This window comes from Biomphalaria glabrata, chromosome 13 (assembly GCF_947242115.1).
Source record: "Biomphalaria glabrata chromosome 13, xgBioGlab47.1, whole genome shotgun sequence".
In the NCBI taxonomy this organism is placed as follows: Eukaryota; Metazoa; Mollusca; class Gastropoda; family Planorbidae; genus Biomphalaria; species Biomphalaria glabrata.
This window is the reverse complement of record NC_074723.1, coordinates 27,634,811-27,658,653: the sequence shown is the minus strand read 5'-3', so window position 1 is coordinate 27,658,653 and position 23,843 is coordinate 27,634,811. Positions and strand designations below refer to the sequence as shown.

The window sequence follows — 23,843 nt, the reverse complement described above, 5'->3', positions numbered from 1 at the left end:
GCCTTTAAATGTAATTTAAAAAATTTGAAAAAATCTTTATATAAACTTTCATGTGATCAGTGTGGCGTAGCTATGAATTTGGGGGCCCGGGGGCTTGACCCTGCCTTTTGCGTAATATTTAATGTAAAAAAACAAAACAATTCCGATCACTTATTTAGGGGCCACCCTCAAGTGTGGGCCAGGGGGGATTTTCAAAGTATGCCACTTCTCCCCCACCATAGCTACGCCACTGCATGTGGTATTTCGTTCTTCCTAAATAATATGACTCGAAAACAATACATTACAATTATAATTTCTATATTAGGCCTATCTATTATTAGGGGCAATTAGGGCCTATCTTCTTATCTTCTATATTACAGACGTTACTTCTACGCATTTCATTTGTCAATCTAAACTCTGCTAAGACGTTGTTTTTCCTGTCTTATCTTATATAATACAGACGTTACTTCAAAAAAAAAAAGAAGAAGATTACGTCCTAAGCGTCATGCATTTAGTCTGATTCAGGTCACCCATTCCATTTTCTAATGGCACAAGGAAAAAATAAGGAGCACTTGTACGAATTTGTTCTAACGTATGGTATAAGAAATGTTCCTCTGTCTTTGTGTCTTTCTGGGTATTTCATTAGGTTTTGTTTTTCTTATTTGTAAGTTATGATTTAGTGCTTTATGTATTATAACAGCTATTTTACTTTTGTTTTTTTCTCTCCTGAAGTTTGAAGTATCTCAAGTTGAGTGATTGTACTATTTGAGTAAAAGTACATTTTAACATTTAGAGCGCTAGGGAAGTAGACCTCTATTTAACAATTTTAATGGTTTGGGTGCTGCATTATTAAGCTGAAATAAATCTAAATGTTATTAAAATATACTTACATAATAAGAGACTTACAAAACTACAATAAATAAATTAATAAAAATGACAATTTAAAATAAAGATTCGAAATCGTCGATTTAAAACCTAAGACTTGTCACGTGACAATTAAATGTTTACAGAATACGGAAACAAAAATGGCGAAAGCTATGTATTTGGAGCATTATTTGGATAGTACGTTATATTCTGTATTTTATGGATAGAATTGAGATAACTGTTATAATTAATTGATTTGGTTATTTTTTAACGTGATTTTTAATCATGATTTTGGTTTTCCTTAAAATATTCATCTAGATTTTTAATTAAGGATGCAAAATATGGATACGTTAAAAAATAGTTCATTTGTTGCTTTCTGTTGGTCTTGGACTTTCGTTAAAATTTGGCGCGCTTGAAAGGAAAGCCAAGATTTTCATCATTTTGGACCCCTCCAGACCTAGACTTTTTCTATTCTAGATCTAGAGAGGGTCTATATGATAGATCCACTAAATCTATTTATAACTATCCCCATATCTTTAATATTGGAATTTATTATTTTTATTAGAACTTCTCTAGAATTTATTATTTTAAATCCTGGATTGGCTCTGATTATACTAGTCTATAGATCTAGATACTTTCATTCAAGGCCCTCGCCCCCCCCCCTCCCTTCCGTGTCAGCATTTTATGCCCCACAGTTTGAGAAATGCTGATCTAGTCCTAGATCAGTAGATATCTCTTAGAGTTAGATATATATAGATCTAGATTATTCTAGATTTATATATAAATTCTGTTAAACTTAAAAGATGAATGTAGAGTTAAAATAGTTAATCTGGATGTGTGGCATTTATTAAGTCATAGTTTATGATAATGATATCGATTACCTTGTCTTATATAGATATTTATAAATAATAATATATGATATATTAGATTCTAGATGTCTATAGTCCTCACTCCATACCAACATGACTGTCAAAGGTATTATTAGATAATAGTGAGCAAATAATTTTATTAGAAGACTTTTCTAAGGCTAAGGCATTCGTCGATGATTCGACAAAATCACATCGAAATCACCATTGCTTGCTTAAAAAATAAAAAATACTTTGGCATTGATGGTTCGTTACATCAATGGATTCAGGATTTTCTAATAGGAAGAGAACAAACTGTAAAATAATAAATGCACCAAATCAGCACAAATAATAGTTAACTCAGGTGTACCTCAAGGACAAGGAACAGTTCCACTACTGTTTCTAACTTACAGACGATTGCATAATAGAACAATAAAAAAACACAAGATACTGACATTTTACAAAAAGAACTACAGAAATGGGAATGAAATTGGAGTATACATGTCTTTCCACCCAAAAAAATGTCAGCTTTAGTAAGGGTAATAAAAAAAAAATACTTACTAAACTTTATTCATGGTAAACCAGTCATGCAGACTAAAAACTCAAAATATCATTTAGGTGTATTACTAAGTGATAAGTTATGGAATCCCCAAATTGATGAAATTATTTTTAAAAATCTAAGCAAAACATTAGGGTTTATTAAAAGACATTTTTACAAATCAAACAAGAACATAAAACTAAATAATTTATATATAATTTAACTTTAGTTAGGACAATATTAGAATATATATATGCATCCTCTGAGATCCCTCAACTCAAGAAAATATTTAAAGAAACTAGAACAAATTACAAAATAGATTTATAACAAAGGAAAATTCAAATTTGATTAGAGTAACACAATCACTAAACCTAGAGACACTTCAGAACAGAAGAATAAAAAGTAAAGTAGCTATAATACATAAAACACTAAACTCTAAACCATAATTTACAAATACAAAAACAAAACCTAATGAACAAAATAGAGGTACATTTCTTATTCCATACGCTAGAACTAATTCGCACAAGTGCTCCTTCTTCCCTAGTGCCATTTCAGACTGGAATGGGTTGCCTGAATCAGTTATGAAAACTTACGACTTAGCGAGTGTAAGTCATTGATTAACATGCATGACTAGATTGACACATGACAAGCATAGGGCGTAACTATATCTTCTTTTTTGAAGTAACGTCTGTAATATATATAAGTTAAGAAGATATTACTTCAACCTGGTGGCTGAGTGGTTAAGAAAAGTGCTTTTTTTCTGAATTGATGTCAAATCTCTGTGAAGACTGGGATTTTGACTTCTCTATCAGGACTTTAAGGGCGCTTCCTAGTTCACCCAACCTGACTTAAGTAATGGCAGTTGGTCGTTGTGCTGGCCACAGGACACCCTGCTTGTTAACTATAATATTCTTGTCGCGTGTTTAATTTATTTACATTAAAACTTTTGTAGCTATTATTTCCAAATGCAAAAAATTTATAGAGATCAGGTCAAATCCGAGTTTATTTAATTTCGTTGTTGTTGTTGATATTTTGTTAATGAGGACAGTATGTGATAAAAATTATACTTAAAATTTAAAAAAATATAAAAAAAGAGATCTTACAAGCTAGCTGGAAAATGTAAACGGGCCCTCACTTTACTATAGGTAACATTTTACTTTCACCTTTAATATACCTTTACACCCCCTCTTTCTTTTTCATCTACTGGAAATCTACCCATTCATCTGGATACTCTAGTTAAGACCTAGTGGAGTGCTAGACAGACTGGCTTCTCTGGAAGTAATAAAACTTTATTGGACATTGCCTATACACATGTTCAATCATTGAAAATATCTACTAGACACTAGTATAGAACTTTCCATCAAGTTTAAAATAGGTTTTATTTTATTTTTATTTTAGTTAACTTGTTTCTATATATATATGTGACCACCCATTGGTAGACTAATTTGATTGCTTGGACTTCAATAACAAATTTATTGAAACAATTTTATTTTGTTGTATTGCGATAAATTAAAATTTTTTTTATAGGGAACCAAAATATTTCCTAGTGTTGTATATGTAATTAGTTTTTTTTTCTTAGATGTCTTAATTGATAAGTAGGCTATTAACCTTAGATCTGTATCTAGTATGTGACGTTCAGAGTTGAACAGTGAAACCATATATATATATTGTACCAAATCTAGTACCATTGTTAAAAATCTAAATTATCTCTCGTAAAAAAAAAATGAAAGGATTGTGGAAAAAATACTAGTGTGTCTGAGCTAGCCAGGAAAACCAGTGACTTGGCAGAATGCATGACGCGTAGGACGTAATCATCTTCTTTTTTGAAGAAACGTCTGTATTATATAAGATAAGATTTGTTTTTGTTAATAAGATATCAATAAAATGGGTATGTTAATTAAACATCTGGACCGCTATTAAGAAGATAAGCAAATATGGGTAGGTTGAACAAGACTACATGATGGACATGAGTGTAAAAGAAGGCCTACATGTTGAAAGTAAAAATGTTATCTATATAGTAAAGTGAGGGCCCATTTATATGTTACAGTTTTCTTTTAAGATCTCTTTTTTCTTTTAAGTATAATTTTTTATCACATACTGTCCTCGTTAACAAAATATTAACAAACAAACACAAATTTACAAAGAATTTCGGATCAGGTCCGATCTCTAGCAATTTTTTTTGTTTTTGGAAATATCCAGTGAACGATTACTCTGTGAACGAATTTATAGTGAACAATTTGTCGTGAACCAACTGTCGGTGAACAAGTTGTCTGTGAGCGAATAGTCCATGAGCGATATGTTGTGTGAACGAATAGTGTCGTGAATGATTTGTGGGTGAACGAAATGTCAGTGAACGAATTGTCGTGTCCCCGGTTAGGTATAGATCATATAGGCTAGGTGATGGTGAAGAATTGACTGGAATAATCTAACTGGAGAAGAAAGGAAACAATATTGATTACATTATAATAATACTATCAGTTCATCATTTTACTTCACATGTTAGGGCAGGCTCAAACTGAATCACATCTTCATAATTATCAGTTCATAGAATAATTAGTTATGAATAGTAACAATAAAATGATTATAAATAACAGTTTACCCAAACAGTTCTATTCACACAGACACACAACTTCTTTGTGTGGAAGAGATTGAGGATATTAATACTTCATACTTGATAACTTCTGATATTCATACAGAAAATATTGTAACCTGCTTTGCTTAACCAAACAAATGTTGTTTAGAAATACTTTCTGCTTTGTTCGCAACAATGTACCAGTGTCCTAAAATTTCAATGTAATCTAACTTTTTTTTTTTTTTTTTTTTTTTTTTAGGCTTAGAATCACTACCTGCAGAAATGCAAAGAAATTTCAACTTAATGAGAGATTTAGACCAACGTTCACAAGGTAATTCTAGTGTTTTCTGAATATCTGTGAACATAAATGTATTGGCTGAGTGGCAAGTGGGTTCAAGTTCCAATCCTTAATTGAGCTGAGAGGTGCTTGCTGGGTGGCAGCATAGAGACCTTCTCCAAGATACCCCCTCCCCCACATGTCCACACAAGAGATTGGACCATAGTGAATGAAGATTTGCAATATAAAGGCAATTAAAAATAAACAAGTCTAACTACTGTTGTGTGTGTGTGTGAACAAATGTTTGTTAAATTTCTTCTACTGTCAACTAATATTGGGTTTTGGTTTTCCTATAAATCATCTTCTATTAGACAGCTTTAGAACTCGCATAATCTTTAGTTTGACACACATTAGAAACCCAAAGAAAAGCCTTTTCCAAAGAGAGGTACAGATGGTGAAAAAAGAATTTAAACCGACCCCTAATAGACAACAGGTCTGCATCACAATAAGCAAAATATGCAGGTTGCAACTTTGTCTGTGTATATTTTAAAAATATGTTCATATGAGCTACTAAGGCCAACATTGAGCCTTTGGGAGATGTTCTCTGTCACCAGTCTTCATTTCTTTACATTTTTCAGCAAATGTCTATGCAGAAGTCACTGAGAAATATTTAATGCTTAGTGGCCTTGGCAGAGAATTCAGTTGTGAAAATTATTATAGAGTATTCTATGAAGAAAGCTTTTATCCTAAGAAATATAAGATTTTGCATAAAATGATATTTAAACGTAGAATGCTTGTCATTTACCTATAAATATAACTTTATCTTAATCAGTTGCACAGATTCTAAATGTTAGGAATGCTGCCACTATGATTTAGTTTACTTTTGTAAAAAAAAAGAAAAAATATAACACCATTAAATTTTAATCTTACAGATCTGATGAAGAAAATAGATAAAGCTGCTTCAGATTATTTAAATAAAGTCCGACATATGTCTCCAGAGAAAAGAACCAACACTTTGAATCAGATAGAGTCAATGTTTAGTAAAAGCAGAGAATATGGTGATGATAAAGTTTCGCTTGCAATGCAAACATATGAAATGGTATGTTATGATCATTATTATTTTATTTTTTTTTAACTTTTAAATGTTTTATTTATTTTAATTTTTGAACAAGCTTGTTGTGATTTAATTTTATTTGTGGAACTAAATAAAGAGCTATGGTTTTCCAAGACTTTGAGAAACCTTTTAATAGGCTTTCATCTCTTTTTCTTTTAGAAATAAGTTCTGCTAAAGTATGCAAAAAGATATTAGAAGCAAGCCTAGTTTGCAGATCTTGAGACATGGTAGCCACATTTCCATCCCTGGCAATGATGCCCTTTGGAATGTCAAAAAAATAGCAAAACTTTTATGGTTGACATTTATTCAACAAACACTAACTATTTTAAAAATAAAAATCCCAAATGCTTCTTAATTGTGATTTCAATGGGATATGAGAATGGATTGTGTTTACATTTTATAAATTAAGAATAGAAATCTTTTTATGTTACTAACAGGTTGATAAACACATAAGAAAGTTAGATGCAGAACTGGCTAGGTTTGAGGCAGATCTAAAAGATAAAACAACTGTTCGCAAAAAAGACTCACCAGAAGGAAAAACATTAGGTAAAAAAAGTAAGTAGACTTTTTTTCTTTTGTTTCATAATCAAAATTATTTTTTATTTCATACTTTTCAGTTGATGTTTTTGTTTGATAAGAACAAAAATGTGTAAAAAGCTCATAACAAATTCTTTTTTTTTTTTTTACTTTAATAGAAAATGAAAAAGACAAGAAAAAGAGAAAAAGTAACAAAGAGGAATTTGAAGATGAAATACCAAAAAAGAAGAAAAAGAAAAATGCAAAGACAGAGTGAGTCAATTATATTTAGCCTTGATTAAAATGGTCTTCACCTTAACATTTATTGGAAATATATGCTTTAAATTTTTTAAGCATCACTAATTGAACTTCAGCAGAGCTATACTCTAGTTAACTGTATTCTTGTTTATATTTACTTTACAAGATATTTTTTGTGAGTTACATTGTTTTTTTTTTGTTTTTTTTACCCTTCAAAGAGAGGAAGTTGAAATTGGTTCCATCAGCCCTTTCCCTTTGACTACACATCCGTCAGATGTTTTAGACATGCCAGTAGATCCAAATGAACCAACTTACTGTCTGTGCAATCAAGTGTCCTATGGTGAAATGATAGGCTGTGACAATCCTGATGTGAGTCAATGTTTTACACTTAATTGTGCATGTTGTTGCTAGGAAAAGGTGATAAAATGTTTCCAAAAATCTATAAAAACAATAAAAAACAAACAATAAACTTAAAATAATGGTTGATTCCCTGATTTATTAATTAATAGGTTAAACTTTATGAAATGGATTGTTTTCATATTTATGCAATTCTTGCTTGAAATTAGCCAATGACATACATTGTTTTACTATTACAAAGCTCATCCTTATTGCTTATACTACATGATAAGCAGATTACATTAGAAGTTTCAGCTTTTTTTGCATGAGTTTTTTTTACTACTACTACTATGGCCTCCTTGAGTCGGGAAGCGACTATGGATCATCTCATGCCTGGGCATTAGCTGTGGTCAGAATGATGTCGCCCACACATCAGTTCCCACCTCTCCACGCAGCTGATGTATCCATGATATATTTATATCGGAAGACTTTTAGTTTCTAAGCATTATGAAAAACATCAAAGCAACATTTCTGTATGTTATATTTCAAGACTAAATCAAGCTGTATAGTTCATGCTGGAACTCCTTGTCCTCTGGTGATGTTTATCACATTTGATAGGAATTGGTTTTTATAACAAAATCATGTGTAAAGAAAATAAAAAGATTTAACCCTTCATAAACTTATACTTGGTAATAATTAATTCTATCAATCTTTGATTGCAGTGCCCAATAGAATGGTTCCACTTTGCATGTGTTCAACTTAAAACAAAACCCAAAGGCAAGTGGTTTTGCCCTAGATGTCAAGAGGAAAGAAAAAAGAAATAAGTCTCTGGTTCTGTAGCTCCAGTTCAAGCCATTTCCTTTTAGTCAGATGTCAAGATTTTAGAAATGATATTGTTGATAGTGTTGTTTTCTTGGGTTTTTAAAGTTAAGGTAAATGAAAGACTTGATTAGCATTTTTATTACTCTATATTGAACTACTTTAGCTGACTCTACATTGAACAAATTTTTTTTTCAATGCAAGTTGTATTCACAGAAGTTGATACAAGTTGAGCATAAACCATATACATATATCTTATATGTGTATGTCCATCTAGGTAGATAAATGGATGTTTTTTTTTTTTAATATATAACAAGTTAACTTTTTACAAAACAAGAATTTATTGTGCTAGGCCACAAAAATTGGTGAATCAGACTATTTGTTTAAATCAATTAGTTTTGTGTTTTTTTTTAGTAAGAAGATTTGAATAAAGTAATTAGATCAGGAGTTTTACTTTAGTGTTAAATGCTTCTCAAAAACTTGAATAAACAACAAAATATTTATGTTGAAATATGTAGACAACTTTTAAAATGCTCGTGAAACAAAGATTCTAACATAACATGTACTGTTTTAGTGGTACTGATTATATTTTGTATGGAACTGTAAAGCTGATTTGATTTGATTGCAGATTTTTATGAAGTGTGCCCAGGTTTTATTTTTTGTCTGCAAACCTGAGCCAGACTTTCATTTCAGCAGGCTTTCTGTAGTGTTAAAATTTTGTTTTATGTAAAAATGAAATGGCTTCAAAGAAATGTTTTGTAGATTTTTAAATTGATGTTCTTTACTTTGTGAACAAAGTAATTTCATGTAAATACTCCACAGTTTTTATTGCCAGTCATAACAAGTTTTTACTGTGATTATCTCCCTTTAGTATTGGATGTATAAGTGTTTTATTGTGTACAGTGTATGCCTGTTTTCACTTGTGTGCTTGACACTCAGAGTGTCTTATGGGAGACAAAGATTATGTGAGTGCATGAAAGGTTGAAGCTAATGCATTTTTTAAAAATGTTAGCAAATGTAGTTTTTTTTGCTGCACATAATAGTATTGCTTTTTATCTAATTGTTCTACACACATATTTTATTGCTTGCAAAGTTTTATCATAGACTAATTGATAAGTATTGAAACATGAAATCTAATGCTGTATTTCTTTTTGTCCATCCTGTGTGTATGAGAATAAAAAAAACTATTTATTTCTTTTAGAAACAGAATGAAGTTTAACAGATGAAATATTTAGTACTTAGAGAGTTTATTTATTCACATGTATAGTTTTTCACAAAATTAATTTCATTCTGTTTATAATACTCTCAATGTAAAAAACATGTTGATTGAAAGGTGCAGAGCTTAATAGATGAGCTCAAGTTTCTAGATTTGCATATGTTGTTGTTTTTTTTTGAGACTGAATGTACTGACACTATAGGATTCTGTTGACTATCCTGTGTCATGTTCTGTCTTGGAAATGAAAAGAGTTGGATAACTGGTCACATACTTTTCTGACTCAAAATAAAATAGATACCTATTGACTCTTTGACACTTGGACAGAATTAATGGTTTTTGCCCATGCTTTGATTAAACTTTTTTGCTTTTATTAGAAAATGATATATTTAGTATAAAATTAAAAAAGAATGCATGCCCTTTTTAAGTAGCACAAAGCAATTTCTTTAAAACAAAAAATTATTTTTATATTAAAGTTTGAAATTTAAAAATAAAAACTTATCGACTGCAAAAAAGCATCCAAGATCTAGACCTGATCTTGGAAAAATGATCCATTATGAAAATAAATGTTTTTTGTATTATATTTATCCATATTGTCACAAAATTTTATAGAGAAAACACATAAAATAGAAAGTTTGAGCTAATTATCTATGTCACTACTATTACAGCTCTGGGTCTATATTAGATCTAGGAAATAAATTGTGATCCAAAGTAGAAAAGAATAATTATTTAAGATATTTATTCATATTTCCACACAACTTAATTTGAAAACCATTTAAAAACATAAAGTGTTATGAGCTCATTATCCCCTATCACTGCCATCCAGAAGATACACCTAAAGAAAATAGAGCCTATTTAAGACCCCTATCTTTCAAAAAATCTTTCACTGTAAAAACCCATTGGAAGAAGGAAATTCTGGATGTTTAGCAAAAGGAAACTATTCAAGATGTTTTAAGCAATTTAAAACATACAGTACGGGAGAAAAAAAATAATTTTAAAACACTGACGTTGCCAGCCTTGATCCAAGCTTTATAGCTGGGTAAAATCAACGATGGGAGCGTCATTATGGAGTCAAAGAGTTAATGTACTTCGTTGCATTTGGTGTCCCCAATACCAAAAATATTTGTTGTCTTTCTCAAATAAATTTTTTTTCATGCTAGAAACTTGAAAAAAAATGTTCTGTTTTATTTAGCAGCTGCAACAATGAAATCTGGATACATTAATCCTAACACAATTTGTCTTCACTTGGAATACTATTTAATTGAGATACCAAATAATTTTTCTTTTTAACTTAATGAATGAAAGCAAACGAGGTAAGCAGATGGATATACACACATATTTGTTGTCCAACTTGAACCTAAATACCAGTGAATGAATAACTCTTGTAAAACTTGTACATATTATTTTATTTGAAGAAAGATCTTTTGTTACTTAGGATTTTAAAAGAGTGTAGATATGTCTGACCACCACACACAAGATATTATAAATAATCTATAGGAATGAGCTAACATTTAAAAAGGAAATTAACTTCAACTGTGTGCTTTTTTTACTTTAAGTTAAATATGTGAATTGTGAGTCATTGTTCAATTCATTGAAAGAAAACTAATTAATTTTTTTTCCCATTTAATATAACAACAATTGCACTGATCTAGTAATAATTATATTATAACCTGGATTTTAGTTTTTAGCAGACAGTAATTTTAAAGCTATAGGCTCATGCAGTCATAGAACTATTAGATCTATACACTGATAAAATGGTTATGCACTAATTGATAAAATCATTTCTATTCAACTTTAAAATTTGGTTTTATTAACGAATTAGATCAATGTTATTTTGTTGATTTGTGTACATTATCACAAAAACATAATAAATGAAAAAATATTTGTTTGGCACAATGAATTCTAAAGCTTTTATTGTATAAGGTCATTCATTCCTACACTAAAGTAAAATACAGCCAAGCCTTGTGAAACATTCTTTATTAGCCGATTGTTATGTGTTAGATCTATCTGAAGCTCACAGGAATGTAGATACGGTCATTCATTGGTTAAAATCTAAAATTAATTCAATGCTGACTTGTCTTACACTGAAATGTACAACTGTAGTGCTCATCATTGGATGCTGCTGATCAGCAATACAAGTTGAACAGTATCACTAAATAGTTCATTTCAAAAACAACTTTGTAGTAATCATTTAATTCATATAAGTGGGAAATAAAATGTCCAAAAAAAAAAGGCCTGAAGGGCATGTTTTATTGTCTATCAAGGCTTGACTCTATTTGACTGAATCATTTGGTTCTAGTTATTTAGTCATATCAATAACTTATTTTGAAAAAAGTGTAAAGATGCCTGTACATTTCTTTGTATAATACAGTTATATAATTATAAATAAAATGAAATATGACATAAGATTTTATATACAATGTTTTTCAGGTAATGCTGAAGATGGATTTAAGATTAAAACCTTTCCACAGAGAATGTCTTTGTTGAGTTTGCCTACTTGTATCAAGTCTAAAATCTATATGTAAACTTTGCCCTGTTAAAAAAACAAAAACATCCATCTTGATAGAAACTGAACTTAGATTTAAAAGTTAATTCTATTTTCGTAACAATCATTGAGTGTTATAAACATTTAGCAGTAATATTTTAGTATCTGTTAATGTCCTACAGTAGTAAGAGAATATGTGAATAATGCAGTAATGTTAAAAAGATAAGATCATTTTCTGTGACTGAACTATTTGACAAAACACATCAGTGTTTAATATTATAACAATATTTTCTTTACAAATCAATAATTTTCAATGTATCTTGAGTCAACTAAATTCTAAATCAATAATAGTTATATAATCAAGCTCTAAATTAGGCTGGCACTAGTTGGGGTTCATTGATTGGTTGATTAGTTTCCTGTTGCAATAGTTGAGCTTCTTGAAATCTTTGTTTTCTATGAAATTCTTTCCTGGCCTCCATTCTAAAATAAAAAAAAAAAAAAAACATTTCTGCATAACACAGAAACACCACATATATTTTACCTGACTAAAAAAATATTTTTCAAAATTGTTTGCAATCCTGTTTTCACTAGAAATTCTGCAATCATCTGGACACCTACTGCATCATAAACATGTCTTCTCAAACCATTATTGTTTGGTCTGGAAATGTATGAGACAAGTCTAAAGCTAATTATAAATGTTCTGACAGTGATTCTGACCATTACAATCAAATTCTGTTAGACTAGGAGACTAGAAACAATTCATAGTTATGTAAATATGTCACCATTGAGATAATGACCCCAACATTTGTCAGTTACTACAATAAGGATAGCTGATCTCAAAACAGTCTTGAACCAAGACCTTTAGTTCTGCTCCAATACTGCACAAATAATTTTGAAGTATTTTTTGCATAATAAATAATATTTTTGTTTTTATTTCCATTTAAACCTTATTTATTAAAGATTAAATTGACAAAAACTTAGAAATAAAACTGTATTGATATTTATGCATGACTAGATCCATGACGCTTAGGACATAATCATCTTTTTTGAAGTAACGTCTGTATTATATAAGATAAGATTTCATAACAAACTTACTTATCAATGATAACTTCTGGTTTTGATCGTAACATATACTTGTCTGTATATTCTGTTATCTCTGGCCATCTTGATGCTAAATTTCTCTGATAGTTTTGCTCATATTTGTTCAGCTGATCATACTCTGCAAATGTCTTTTTCTTAATGTTGGTCAAAATGTTGGTTTTATTTAGTCTATGTGTTGAACCAAACCATGTGTTGAAATCTAGTAAGATGAATAATGAATATTTTAAAGATAAAACTGTCATCCCTTTGGTCTAAATACAAACAGTATACTGTAATTATAATCTTTAGTAATACAAATGTGCTAACATGTTTAATAAAATAACAACTCTACAAAATCAAAATTGGAATGCATGGGTGCCCTTTTCATTTTCAAAGCTGCTTTTACTTTTTCTATATCTGTTTTAGAATTTATAACGACATTGTTCTAGCTGACAGGTAATTTGAAGAGACAGTCCACAAGTGGAATGGAGGTTTTTGGGCACTCAGCAAACACATCTCAGCTTGAGTCAAATCTCAACTAAAAATTTCTAATCTACTTCAAGATTTGAACTTCAGCTCTTCTTGTTAGGTAGCCAAGCACTTTATGCACATTGGACGTAATGTGGCTGCCTGGACTGTTGTTCTGTTATCTAAATGGTTCCAGGTTTATACACTGCCAGCTGCCATTCGCCGTCATCCTGCAGGAGAACTATGAATTATGTACTATAAGATCTCTGTTGAATCTCAAAACTCTTGGTCGCTCTCCCAGAGCATTGAGGTAACCCAGTAGGAGCCAGTTTTGCTCTATGTTGTTAGCCTACTCTCAGGTTTCCCTTGGGTGCCATAATGAGGTCACAAGAGGTGAAATGCCCTGGGTGCCATGAACAAGATAAACTAACACTAGTTAAGTACTGGTAAGCTAAGGTGGTGACTTTGGTAAAGTTCTTTTGAAAAGTCTAATGAGATGGCTTCAATGTTGAGAAATCATCAATGATCTAAATTGATGTTGCTGTGGAGCTAATGCATTACATTTATCAAAGTGGATAGCTGCCTGGATGTGCAGTATGCACAATGGACTGTTGCTCGATGGTCTGGGGTCAATACCCTGCCACTGCCATCCCCCATCATTCGGCGAGAAATTTGAACTAGAAAATAAATTATCTTCAACTCTGAAGGAGCATCCGAAACATTTTACATCCTTGTACAAGTGATATGTAATGTTCTTATACATTATGAATTTGAGTATTTTACATTATTTTAATTCTTACAAAAGATCATCTTGTGACTTGCTATTTCAGTTTTTGTTTTACACTTTTATTTTAAAAACTAAGCTTCAACACTTACAGTTAATCAAACCAGTCATTTATTAAGAGCAAATCCTAGAGAACTAAAACATCTTAGAACAGAAAATTTATGTGTAATCAGTTCAGTCGGTTACTGGAGCCAAAGTAGTTACATTCTGATACCTATGTGGTCGATAAACCCCAATTGACTGTACATTTAATGTATTTAAAGAACACAGAAATAACTATTTTGTAGTATGATTCAATTTCAGTTCAGAGAGTAAAACACTATAAACCTACTTGGATTTCTTTGCTGATAATATCCTTCACCAGGTCTGCCATATTTCATGACTACCACTGATGGTATATTGGTAGGTGACCTCTTATACATGTCAATATTTAAGAATCTGTGAACATCTTCTTTGTGAAAATGGCTTATTGTGCGTTCTCCTGATAAAAGAAATAAATAAATTACTTGACAGCTTGACCACAAATTTTACATCAATAGACCTTGTGAAACTGGCAACATAAAATGATAAAGTATACAATTCATATCATAAGAACATCAGGGTCTAGAAAATAAACACTGCTAGCAATCAAATACAACAATATTTATATAGTCATAAATTTTGTTTAATTTTATAGAAATAACGTGTAATGAAACATCTGTTATGTCTCTTTCAAAACAAACATTTAATATAAAAGATTTTAATTTTGACTTAATAATTCGATAATTATAATGCTATTGACCTGATTATTAAATTATTCTTAATGATTTCATTAGAATACCTGTTTTGGAAGGCCCCCATCGTAAAGAGGCCCCAAGTCTACAAGTATTGTGCTGCTCTGGGGGATCCCTCTGCCACTGTTCATCAAGCCAGCAGTGAGGATTGGATCGAGGTGGATTGTCTCTGAACAGGAACTGGCTTGTACTAGTAGCAAAGCGAGCTTTAGGGGTGGGCAAAATGGTTGAACTCATTTTGGATTGAGCATCACGATCTTCAAGCATGAAAAATGGAGTTGCATCCTAGATAGTAAACAAAATTTTTTAAAGAAAATGATTAAATAGTAGCACAATTTTTTGGATTCGTGTTGTCAGGTAAAAGCAATAATTATGCAAAATGTCAGTTTGATCTGAGATAGGATGTCAGAGAAATAAGGTGTACAAAATTTTTAATCCAATTAGTGAATTAACTATTGGTAATTAAGTATTTTGTTTGGTATCCTGAACAAGGGAAAGAAAAGAAATGGTACTTGACTGAAGTAGTGGAATAAGCTGAATTAGTCTCCTTCATAGGTCGCTGCTATAAATAGTAATAAATGTCACATTAAATATATGACTTGATGGTTATTACTATTCAGTCAATTCTTAAACAAAATTACTTCTGGTAAAAAAAACAAAGAAAACAGTAACATTTGGATTTCCAGACAAAGACTATTTGTAGCATTAACCTTTTTCATATTCTTCAGCTGTAGTTCTGTTAAAACTGTGTACTGATCATTTGGGGTTCTTGGCCTACCTGAGATCATATCAATCTCAGTTTCTGTTTTGCTTCTGGTCCAACTGTAATTTTAAATAAATAGCAAATATTATGGATGTATTTGTGAGGAAATCAGCTTTATAATTCAGGTAAAAGTAAATAAATATGTAGCCTAAACACAAAAATTATAAGAATTAGTTGTCATTTCAAATTTTGTTTTTGTTCAATTTGAAAACAACATTCAGGTGAAATAGTCATAACTATTTTTTTTTAAATAACCAGAAACTTAAGAGATGTATAGCCTATGTATAAGATAGAAGAATTTCTTATGCATATCTAAGGGAAAGAATTTTGCACTTACAATGATACCTCTCTTATCTTATCTTATATAATACAGACGTTACTTCAAAAAAAAGATGATTACGTCCTATGCGTCATGCATTTAGTCATGCATATTAACCAATGACTTAAACTCTGCCAAGTCACTGGTTTTCCTGGCTAGCTCAGGCAATCCATTCCATGCTCTAATAGCACTAGGGAAGAAGGAGTATTTGTATAAATTTGTCCTAGCATATGGGACAAGGAATGTGCCTTTATCTTTGTGTCTGTCAGAGTATTTTATTAAATTTTGTTTTTGTATTTGAAGATTATGGTTCAGTGTTTTATGTATAATTGCTATTTTACTTTTGAGTCTTCTGTCCTGAAGGCTTTCTAAATTTAGTGATTTTACTAAAGGTGTTACTCTATTCAAATGTGAATATTCGTTTGTTATGAATCTCACTGCTCTATTTTGTGTCTGTTCCAGTTTCTTAATGTTTTCTTGAGTTGAGGGGTCCCAAATAATGTAGAAGTTGTTTCCTTATTCAATATTGAACAAAATAATTAATTACCAATAATCAATGGACTAATTGGTTATTTTTCTTTTTTATTGATTCATGTTTTGTTAATTACAATAAATATTGTTTAAAGTTTCAACTTTATCCTAGAATGGGTGTGGGAGAAACAATAAGTACATTAATCTAGGGGGATAAAATCTTACATATTAAGCCATTTATGTGAATAATATAATAATAATAATAATAATTCTATTTATACTGAAGAATTAATTTCCAGTGTTGGTATAAAAAAAACAACAACTAATTACCAGTACTTAATTGACTAAATTTTTTTTTATTGAATCATGTTTTATGTACAATAAATAACTTTTTAAAATTTCAACTTGATCCAAAAATGGGTGTGGGAGAAATAATGTGTACAAACTTTTTACCAGACAGAGTGAGTTGATATCAGCTTTGTAATGAGTAAAATTAATAATAATCTTAATTGGTTGTTAAAACAAAACAATATGACTTTACTTACATACATACTTTGGAGTCATTTCAATTAAACAAAAAAAATAGGACCCTACTTACGGATCATATTTTGTAGGCATTTTTGAAGGTAAGATATAACTATCTGTATATTCAGAATTGTCTGGCCATTTGACATTCCTTTTAGTTTGAGTACAACTATCTTCATCCATGGCTTGCAATTTATTTATTTTTATTCTGATTGTAACTTTTGTTCTGTAAAAAAAAAAGGTAATATCTTTTTTATAGCAGCATAAATAGGATAGACTTGTTAGTAGATAAATTTACTATTAATCTGATGTGTATATTCAGTATTTTAGCCAAATAATCCAAAATGCCAAAGTCTTTAAAAGTCTCCTCTGTTCTGTTAATCATTTTAGTAAATATAGACAATTAACAAATACACTGTAAAATAATAAATGTCAGCTGGCAATCACACAGTCAATAGGCTAAAAGTGAATGGAAACTAATATATCTAATTAGACAATGACATTAGTTTGTTAAACCCTAAATTTTTAGTTAGTCGCTTTTAAGAACATTGAAATTGGGCATACCGTCAGTACATTTTCTGCTTGTTAGTTTTAAATAATTTAATTTAAATTATTGAGGTGTGACTTATTTGAATAAGAAATAATTAGCATTTAGACTAATGTCAGCAGGCAAAGAATATAGGCTTGCTCATGGGATGTTATGCATTTCAAATTAAGGATAGCTCAGAGATCATGTGGTATAAACCTGCCACCAAAACTCTAACCCATGTTCAAACCATATCTCCCATCTTTCCCTATTATCCTAAATCTATCTTTAAATAGCAACACTAAATTTAAATCTGTTTTTAAAAAATACTGAGTCAAAAAACATACATTTTATAATAAAGTTCTTTTATTCTGTGACATTTTACAACTCTTAAGTTTATCATTAACCTATTCAACTTATAAATCCTTAATACACAACTATGGTCACAGGTTAGGCATCTCTAATCATCAGAATAGGCCTGAACCTATTTAATATATTCAAATTTCTACAGACATGAGTTGGCTACAAGTTGCCTACAAGTAGGGGCCTACTGGGGGATCATGTTTATTTTTCAAATCACAATAAGTCAAATAGAATGTCAGACTGTTATTAAGAGTTTTTTTTTAAAGATTCTTGCTTTTGGGGTATATTTTAAAGCATTTGATAAAGTTGCCACTCCAGCTTGCAAAAAAGTAATTAATTTAAATTTTAGCATTGAACACAAATGGATCAAGACCAATAATAGTAAACGCAGGTGTACCTCAAGGAAAAGTCTTAGACCCACTAAATTTTCTAATTTACGTAAATGACCTATCATATTACATAATTTAATCTAGGTGATTGAATAAAATAAAAAACAATAGAAACAACACAGGAAACTGTAATTTTAAAAAGAGAATAATATATATCTAGATGAGCTGTACAGAAAGTAGAGAGAATTAGGGTTATAAAATGAAATTTTAAAAGAATACTGATTAGAAAACTAAGATGCTATTTAACCATGGTTATACAAATATTATAAAATGCATTGTCTGCTTTTAAACCTCTCGACTCAGAGAACATATAGAAAATAGAACAGATGCAAAATAGAGCCTAGAGTCACTAGAGATTTATTACAAATGAATATAAAATGTGACTAACACTAGAGTCTAGTATAATAGAGTAACATCATTAGTAAAATCACTAGGTCTAGATCTAAACCCGGACATATGTGTAGATACTAGAATGTGGTTTTCTTTTCTTTCAAAGGAACATCTGTAATTTATACATTATACAATAAAATATTTTTATTTATAACTTTAATCTGAATGGCTAAAAAAAATATTATTATATAGGCAGTACTTGCAGTGTAGCCAACTCATTTCTGTTGAAATGATATGTGAATATATGATATACAATACACTGCCACTGTTACAGGTTCAGGCCAATTAGGTTATAGTTATAATTTTAAGAAACCAATATTCCAATATATATCTAGATCTAAAACATTTAAACCAAAAAGAAATCGTTAATCTTACTAAGGAATAAATACAACCTAACTGAACTCAATTACTGTTACACCATTCAATCACCATTGTTTTATTTTTTTTTATGCATTAATTTTTTAGCATTATAGATCTAATTATGATTATTATTAACCATGCATATTAACCAAAAAGTTCAAAAAGCCATTAACTAACCAGTAGAACCAGTAAACTGAAATAATAACTATATTATATATATTTGTATTGAAGTACATAAGAATTCGTTACTTGAACACAGATTCAGAAAGTTATTGCTACGTTATTGTATCATTGATAAGAGCTGAGTGGAGTTTGATTCAACAACCAACAATAACAGGAAACTAATACAATAACAGGTGAGAATGATGCTCTGCCATAGCAACCAGAGGTAAAAATATAGTTTGTATAGCTCAGTGACGTTAAAGTTAATTATAAAATCTAAACACCAGTTTATTTATAATTAATAATCATACTTGGGTCTAGATCTATTTTTCTTTGTTGGTATTTTTATAATATTAAAATAATTTTTTTTGTGCATTGAAAAATTAGATTCCAAATATCTAGACCACAAATCTAGATCTAGATGTGAACTTCACCATTAACCTCAGAACTTACGTAGAAAACCGGATACGCATGGAAATATAGAAACGAAAATGTCTAAAGCAAAACGAAAGCGCTCTTTATCGAAAATTTCTGTTGATGAAGAAGGAAATGCGACATCCCCAAAGAAAGCAAAAGAATCTGTATCCACAATATCAGAGGTCGAGTTTAAATTTTTTCTGCGTGACGAAGAAACAATTACTGAAGGTAGATCTATTCGCTATTTTGATTGGTATTGAAATGAAAGTTTAATATATAATCTAGATAAGGGAGATAAATAATAAAAATATGCTTAAAAACAACATAGAAATCTAGATCTCTCTATATTATATGGTGGTCAGTTAAGGTATCTGGGCATCTATACTATAATAATATATATTAATAACAATAATAATGCCAATAGGTTGAATAGGCAATAAACTTATATATTTATATTTATTGTTAAATAATAATGCCAAGACTAATACTATTAACCCTAACTAACTAACCCTAACCCTATTAGTAATTAGTAATAAGTATTAGTAATACTACTAATACTAGACTAGTAATAGAACTTTAGAAGGCAATTTATTTATTCTATTCAAATCTATTGTTATTAATACTATTGACATTGTACTACTATTTATAATTCTATTGTTTGTAACAACTGTAAAATAATGAGTATTACATTTGTTTCAGTGTTTGAGTGTTTTTATTGCAAGATTGTCTTTTGTATTGAATGTATAATTGTATTTGTTTACGTTTGTACTTTAGAATGATAGATCTACCTACAGTCTACATTTCTACATCTATTTGTAACTAAGTGACTTAGTCTCCAATCATTAGTCATTAGGTAATAATATATATATTATAATAGATCAGGAATCTAGATTTTTCTAGATCTATAGTCTATAGAAAAAATCTATATATTATAAGATGAGCACTAGCACAATCTTCACTAGATTCTAGATCTATAAATAACAATCAGTCATCTAATAATAACTTAATTTTAATACTGATGACAAGTTCTCATGTGATTCTGTAATACAAGGATGGCATGGCTAAATTCCTTCACATTAAACTTACCAACATAGATCTAGATTCTGACCCTGTTATAGTGTTACTGTTATCCATCTTGAGGTAAATGTAGAATGAAAATTCAAGCATACATGTATTAAGTAGCCTTTTTTTTTATGGCAGTATAAATGCATATATATCTAAATTAATTGAACCCAAACTTTTTATTTGTGTGACACACAGGACTCCAAAAATTTGTCCAGACATCTGAATTATTCAGCGATGGATATCCCTGTACTGACATTGTGGTCAATTATTGTACTAGTTCATCGAATGTGGCAGAGCTGTGGAACCTGATTGAACCAAGTAGCTGTAAATTGAAAATAAATGAAGTAAACATACATCTCAATACAATTATGTTTTGTGCATATTTAGCAGGAAGAGACCTGAAAGGGTTGGGGGGGGGGTGTGGAAGACACACGACATTAAATGAGGGAATCAGTTGTTCCATTTTTAATTTTAAAAAAACATGTTAAAATAAAGATGACAACCATTTTGATTTGCTATCTTCATTATAATGTTCTAAATCCTGATCAGATTAACAAATAATCAAAATGTTTTAAACAACATAGTGAAAGGAGGTTATATCAATAAACTATTGGATTAATTATCAATATTATAACACAAAAAACTTTTACCACAAAGACATCAAATTATTCTCTAAAATTTCTTGCATGAAAACTTTGTGTGTGTAGATAAATTTCAGTCTTCTCAATCTTCACCTCTTGTAGTTTCTTGCTACCATGAAATACTAAGTAAACATTTCATTTGGTTTAGACCATTTCAGTTTATTTGTTACTTAAACTTGACTAAATGAGATCTGAGGCTGATTCAGAGAGGTCTTTGTTTAGAGATAATGCAATTCACCTGTTATGTTTTCTTTTATTTAATTATCCCTATTTTGTTCCTCTCTAGGTCGCTTTAGTATTTCAGTGTCTTGAACAAATTTTGACAAGAATTCGGACTGATTTATTCAAGATGTCCTCAATGGGTGAAGCTATCGTACAAAGATTGCTTGCTGCTCACATGGGACAGGTCTATAATTGTCTTAGAGATCAGAATAAGTAAGATATGTGTATTTGTACTAAGAAAAGATGTTTACTGTATGTATGGTACACAGAGAAATGAGTTTTTAATGAGGTCATTGTTTTATTTGTTAAAACTAACAGTTAAATTGTCTACTATTAACTGCTTTGAGATAATCAAGATGAAATTTTATTAATACTAATATTACATTTATTTGATTATATAATGTTATTTTTTTTTAAAAACATTTTAAAAAATTATTTTCCCAACAGATCTAAAACCATCAAGTCAGCTGTCACATTACTCATTGCTATGGTCCTGCTAAGTGACAAGTCTAAAAAGACTGTTTTGGCAAGGCTTAACTTTGGGCATCAAAATTTTCCTCCATTGTTTAAACGAAGAAACAGAAAGGTATTCATTGTTTGTACTTTAAAATGTAACTTTTATTTGTAGCCAGCGTAGCACTTTCATATGTGACTTAATCAGTCTACTGCTGTAGAGTGTCTATGAACTATTGTATTACTTGTATAATAAAATTTGTACAGCCACTTATTTGGTCTTATTTTTGACTGAAATTGGGCAGTCACTTTTGTTATTCTGAAGAACTTTTACTCCCAAAAGTGTGCTTACTTTTATCTACTTAAATAGCATGTATTCCTTTATTGCTATGAAATGCTTCATTATGGGTTATCAACCTTAGTTATGAAGAAGAGTTTTGGTTACTTCAATTGTCTCTCTGCTTTTTATAACCCAAAGACTAAGAAGACATCTGTGAATACAAATCCATTTGGTAGAGGATGGCGTGTTGAGAGGATTCAAGTTTACAGCAATATATTTATTTTTAAAATGGTTTATTTGTCAGGATCCCCAAGATGTGAGAAGTTGTATGGTTCTACTAACACTGGCCTTCCTTCTGGACAGTGATAATGCTGTCATTACAGTCTTGGTACAACAGAAAAGTAAGTTAATCCCCTTGGGTTTATTATGAAGCTGACTTTTTGTAATGTATGTAATAGCCAGCTAATACTAAGAATACTATTAATGATATTTTATCTTCCATTATCAAGCTTTTCTACAGTTTGTTATTGCTGGACTGATGTATGATTCTAAAGAAGTGGTAGTAGATACACTGGCTACCTTAATGGATAAGGTAATAATGAGCATTTTAAAGAGCATTGAAGTTTGTTTTTGTGGGATCTTGAAAAGTGTCAGTCTAAGATGGTTTTATTTTAGTTTATTTTGTGAAGTTTAGTCTATCTAATAGTGTTACAAGTTATACAGATTGGCTCTCTAGTACAACTATTTAACCTCTGCTGTCCTTTGTTATGATTCTTTTTAATATTTTGTGGCTCTATTTTCATTTCCATTACTTCCAGGTTGTTAAATGTCCAGGTGTAAGTAAAACAGATAAAATCAAATTGTTCTCTGAAGTAACTTTGAAGCAGATCTGTGAACTCTTCAACTGGAAAGGCCCCACAGGCTGGACTGCTGGCAAAAAAAGTAAAAGCCAAGAAGAATTGGTAAGCTATAATTGTTCAGTTAATTGGGATACACTGGCTAATCCTGACTCAGATTACATTTCTCTTTCTGGTCCACAATATAAATAAATGGTTTTGTTTTGTTTTTTACCTCCGTCTAATCTTTGATTGGGTGATGACAATAACAAGCTCATTCCTTTCTCTGCCATTTAGCTTTTCCACTCCTTTTCCACTCCACAACATGCCTATGTCTCTTTTCTTTTGTAATACTATTTTCAAAGTAACACTACTTGAAACCCTGCTTGTTTTGAAAGTTTAGATAACAGCTATTTAGTTAATGGAAGTGCAGTGGCTGAGCGATAAACCACTTGGCTTCTGAACCAGATATCCCGGGTTCAAATCCTGGTGAAGACTGGGATTTTTAACTCTTTCTCTCTTTAATTATTTTCCTTGTTCGGATAGAATTATTCTTTTCGCTCATTTGTAATTCACTATCCTGTTATGATTAAACTTCAATAACTTCTTTGTTTGTTATCAGCAAATGTTATATTTGGTATCGAATTATAAGGGAACGCATGCTGAGGCCAGATAACAATGCTGACTTGAAAAATCTTTTTTTTTTTTCGGGAGATCTGGATGGTTTAATTAAATGCTAC

General features: G+C 30.4%; 3 protein-coding genes across 10 annotated transcripts in view; 2 read left to right on the top strand and 1 right to left on the bottom strand.

Moving 5' to 3' along the window:
• Nucleotides 1-945: 945 nt before the first annotated feature.
• LOC129922293 (inhibitor of growth protein 5-like) lies at nt 946-11,707 on the top strand. Of its 2 annotated transcripts, none has more exons than XM_056007757.1 (7): nt 946-1,041; nt 5,058-5,129; nt 6,008-6,174; nt 6,627-6,744; nt 6,885-6,978; nt 7,182-7,332; nt 8,022-11,707. In XM_056007757.1, exons 1-7 carry the CDS (start codon nt 1,005-1,007, stop codon nt 8,121-8,123), a joined length of 741 nt encoding a protein of 246 aa, XP_055863732.1. In that variant the 5' UTR covers nt 946-1,004; the 3' UTR covers nt 8,124-11,707. The 2 variants fall into 2 exon arrangements, with proteins under 2 accessions (XP_055863732.1, XP_055863734.1); XM_056007759.1 differs by lacking the exon at nt 946-1,041 and adding an exon at nt 1,791-1,818.
• On the bottom strand, nt 10,714-19,781 carry LOC106074335 (uncharacterized). 4 transcript variants are annotated; one of them, XM_056007749.1, is made up of 8 exons: nt 19,643-19,781; nt 17,073-17,225; nt 15,632-15,743; nt 14,969-15,206; nt 14,480-14,629; nt 12,912-13,116; nt 12,183-12,296; nt 10,714-11,866 (listed from the first exon to the last, which is right to left on the bottom strand). In XM_056007749.1, exons 1-7 carry the CDS (start codon nt 19,660-19,662, stop codon nt 12,188-12,190), a joined length of 987 nt encoding a protein of 328 aa, XP_055863724.1. In that variant the 5' UTR covers nt 19,663-19,781; the 3' UTR covers nt 10,714-11,866; nt 12,183-12,187. The 4 variants fall into 4 exon arrangements, with proteins under 4 accessions (XP_055863724.1, XP_055863723.1, XP_013090540.2 ...); XM_056007748.1 differs by having other exon boundaries at nt 10,714-12,296; XM_013235086.2 differs by lacking the exon at nt 19,643-19,781 and adding an exon at nt 19,277-19,419 and having other exon boundaries at nt 10,714-12,296.
• LOC106074336 (nucleolar pre-ribosomal-associated protein 1-like) overlaps nt 19,681-23,843 on the top strand; it is a 23,196-nt gene continuing 19,033 nt past the window's right edge. The window contains exons 1-7 of one of the 4 annotated variants that reach the window (XM_056007734.1): nt 19,681-19,834; nt 20,867-21,015; nt 21,599-21,747; nt 21,982-22,120; nt 22,572-22,668; nt 22,777-22,859; nt 23,086-23,229. In XM_056007734.1, the coding sequence (XP_055863709.1) occupies nt 19,681-19,834; nt 20,867-21,015; nt 21,599-21,747; nt 21,982-22,120; nt 22,572-22,668; nt 22,777-22,859; nt 23,086-23,229 (915 nt within the window). Of the gene's footprint in view, nt 19,835-19,920; nt 19,974-20,396; nt 20,460-20,866; nt 21,016-21,598; nt 21,748-21,981; nt 22,121-22,571; nt 22,669-22,776; nt 22,860-23,085; nt 23,230-23,843 lie in introns of those variants that run through there. The other 3 variants (XM_056007736.1, XM_056007735.1, XM_013235087.2) reach the window with 3 other exon arrangements.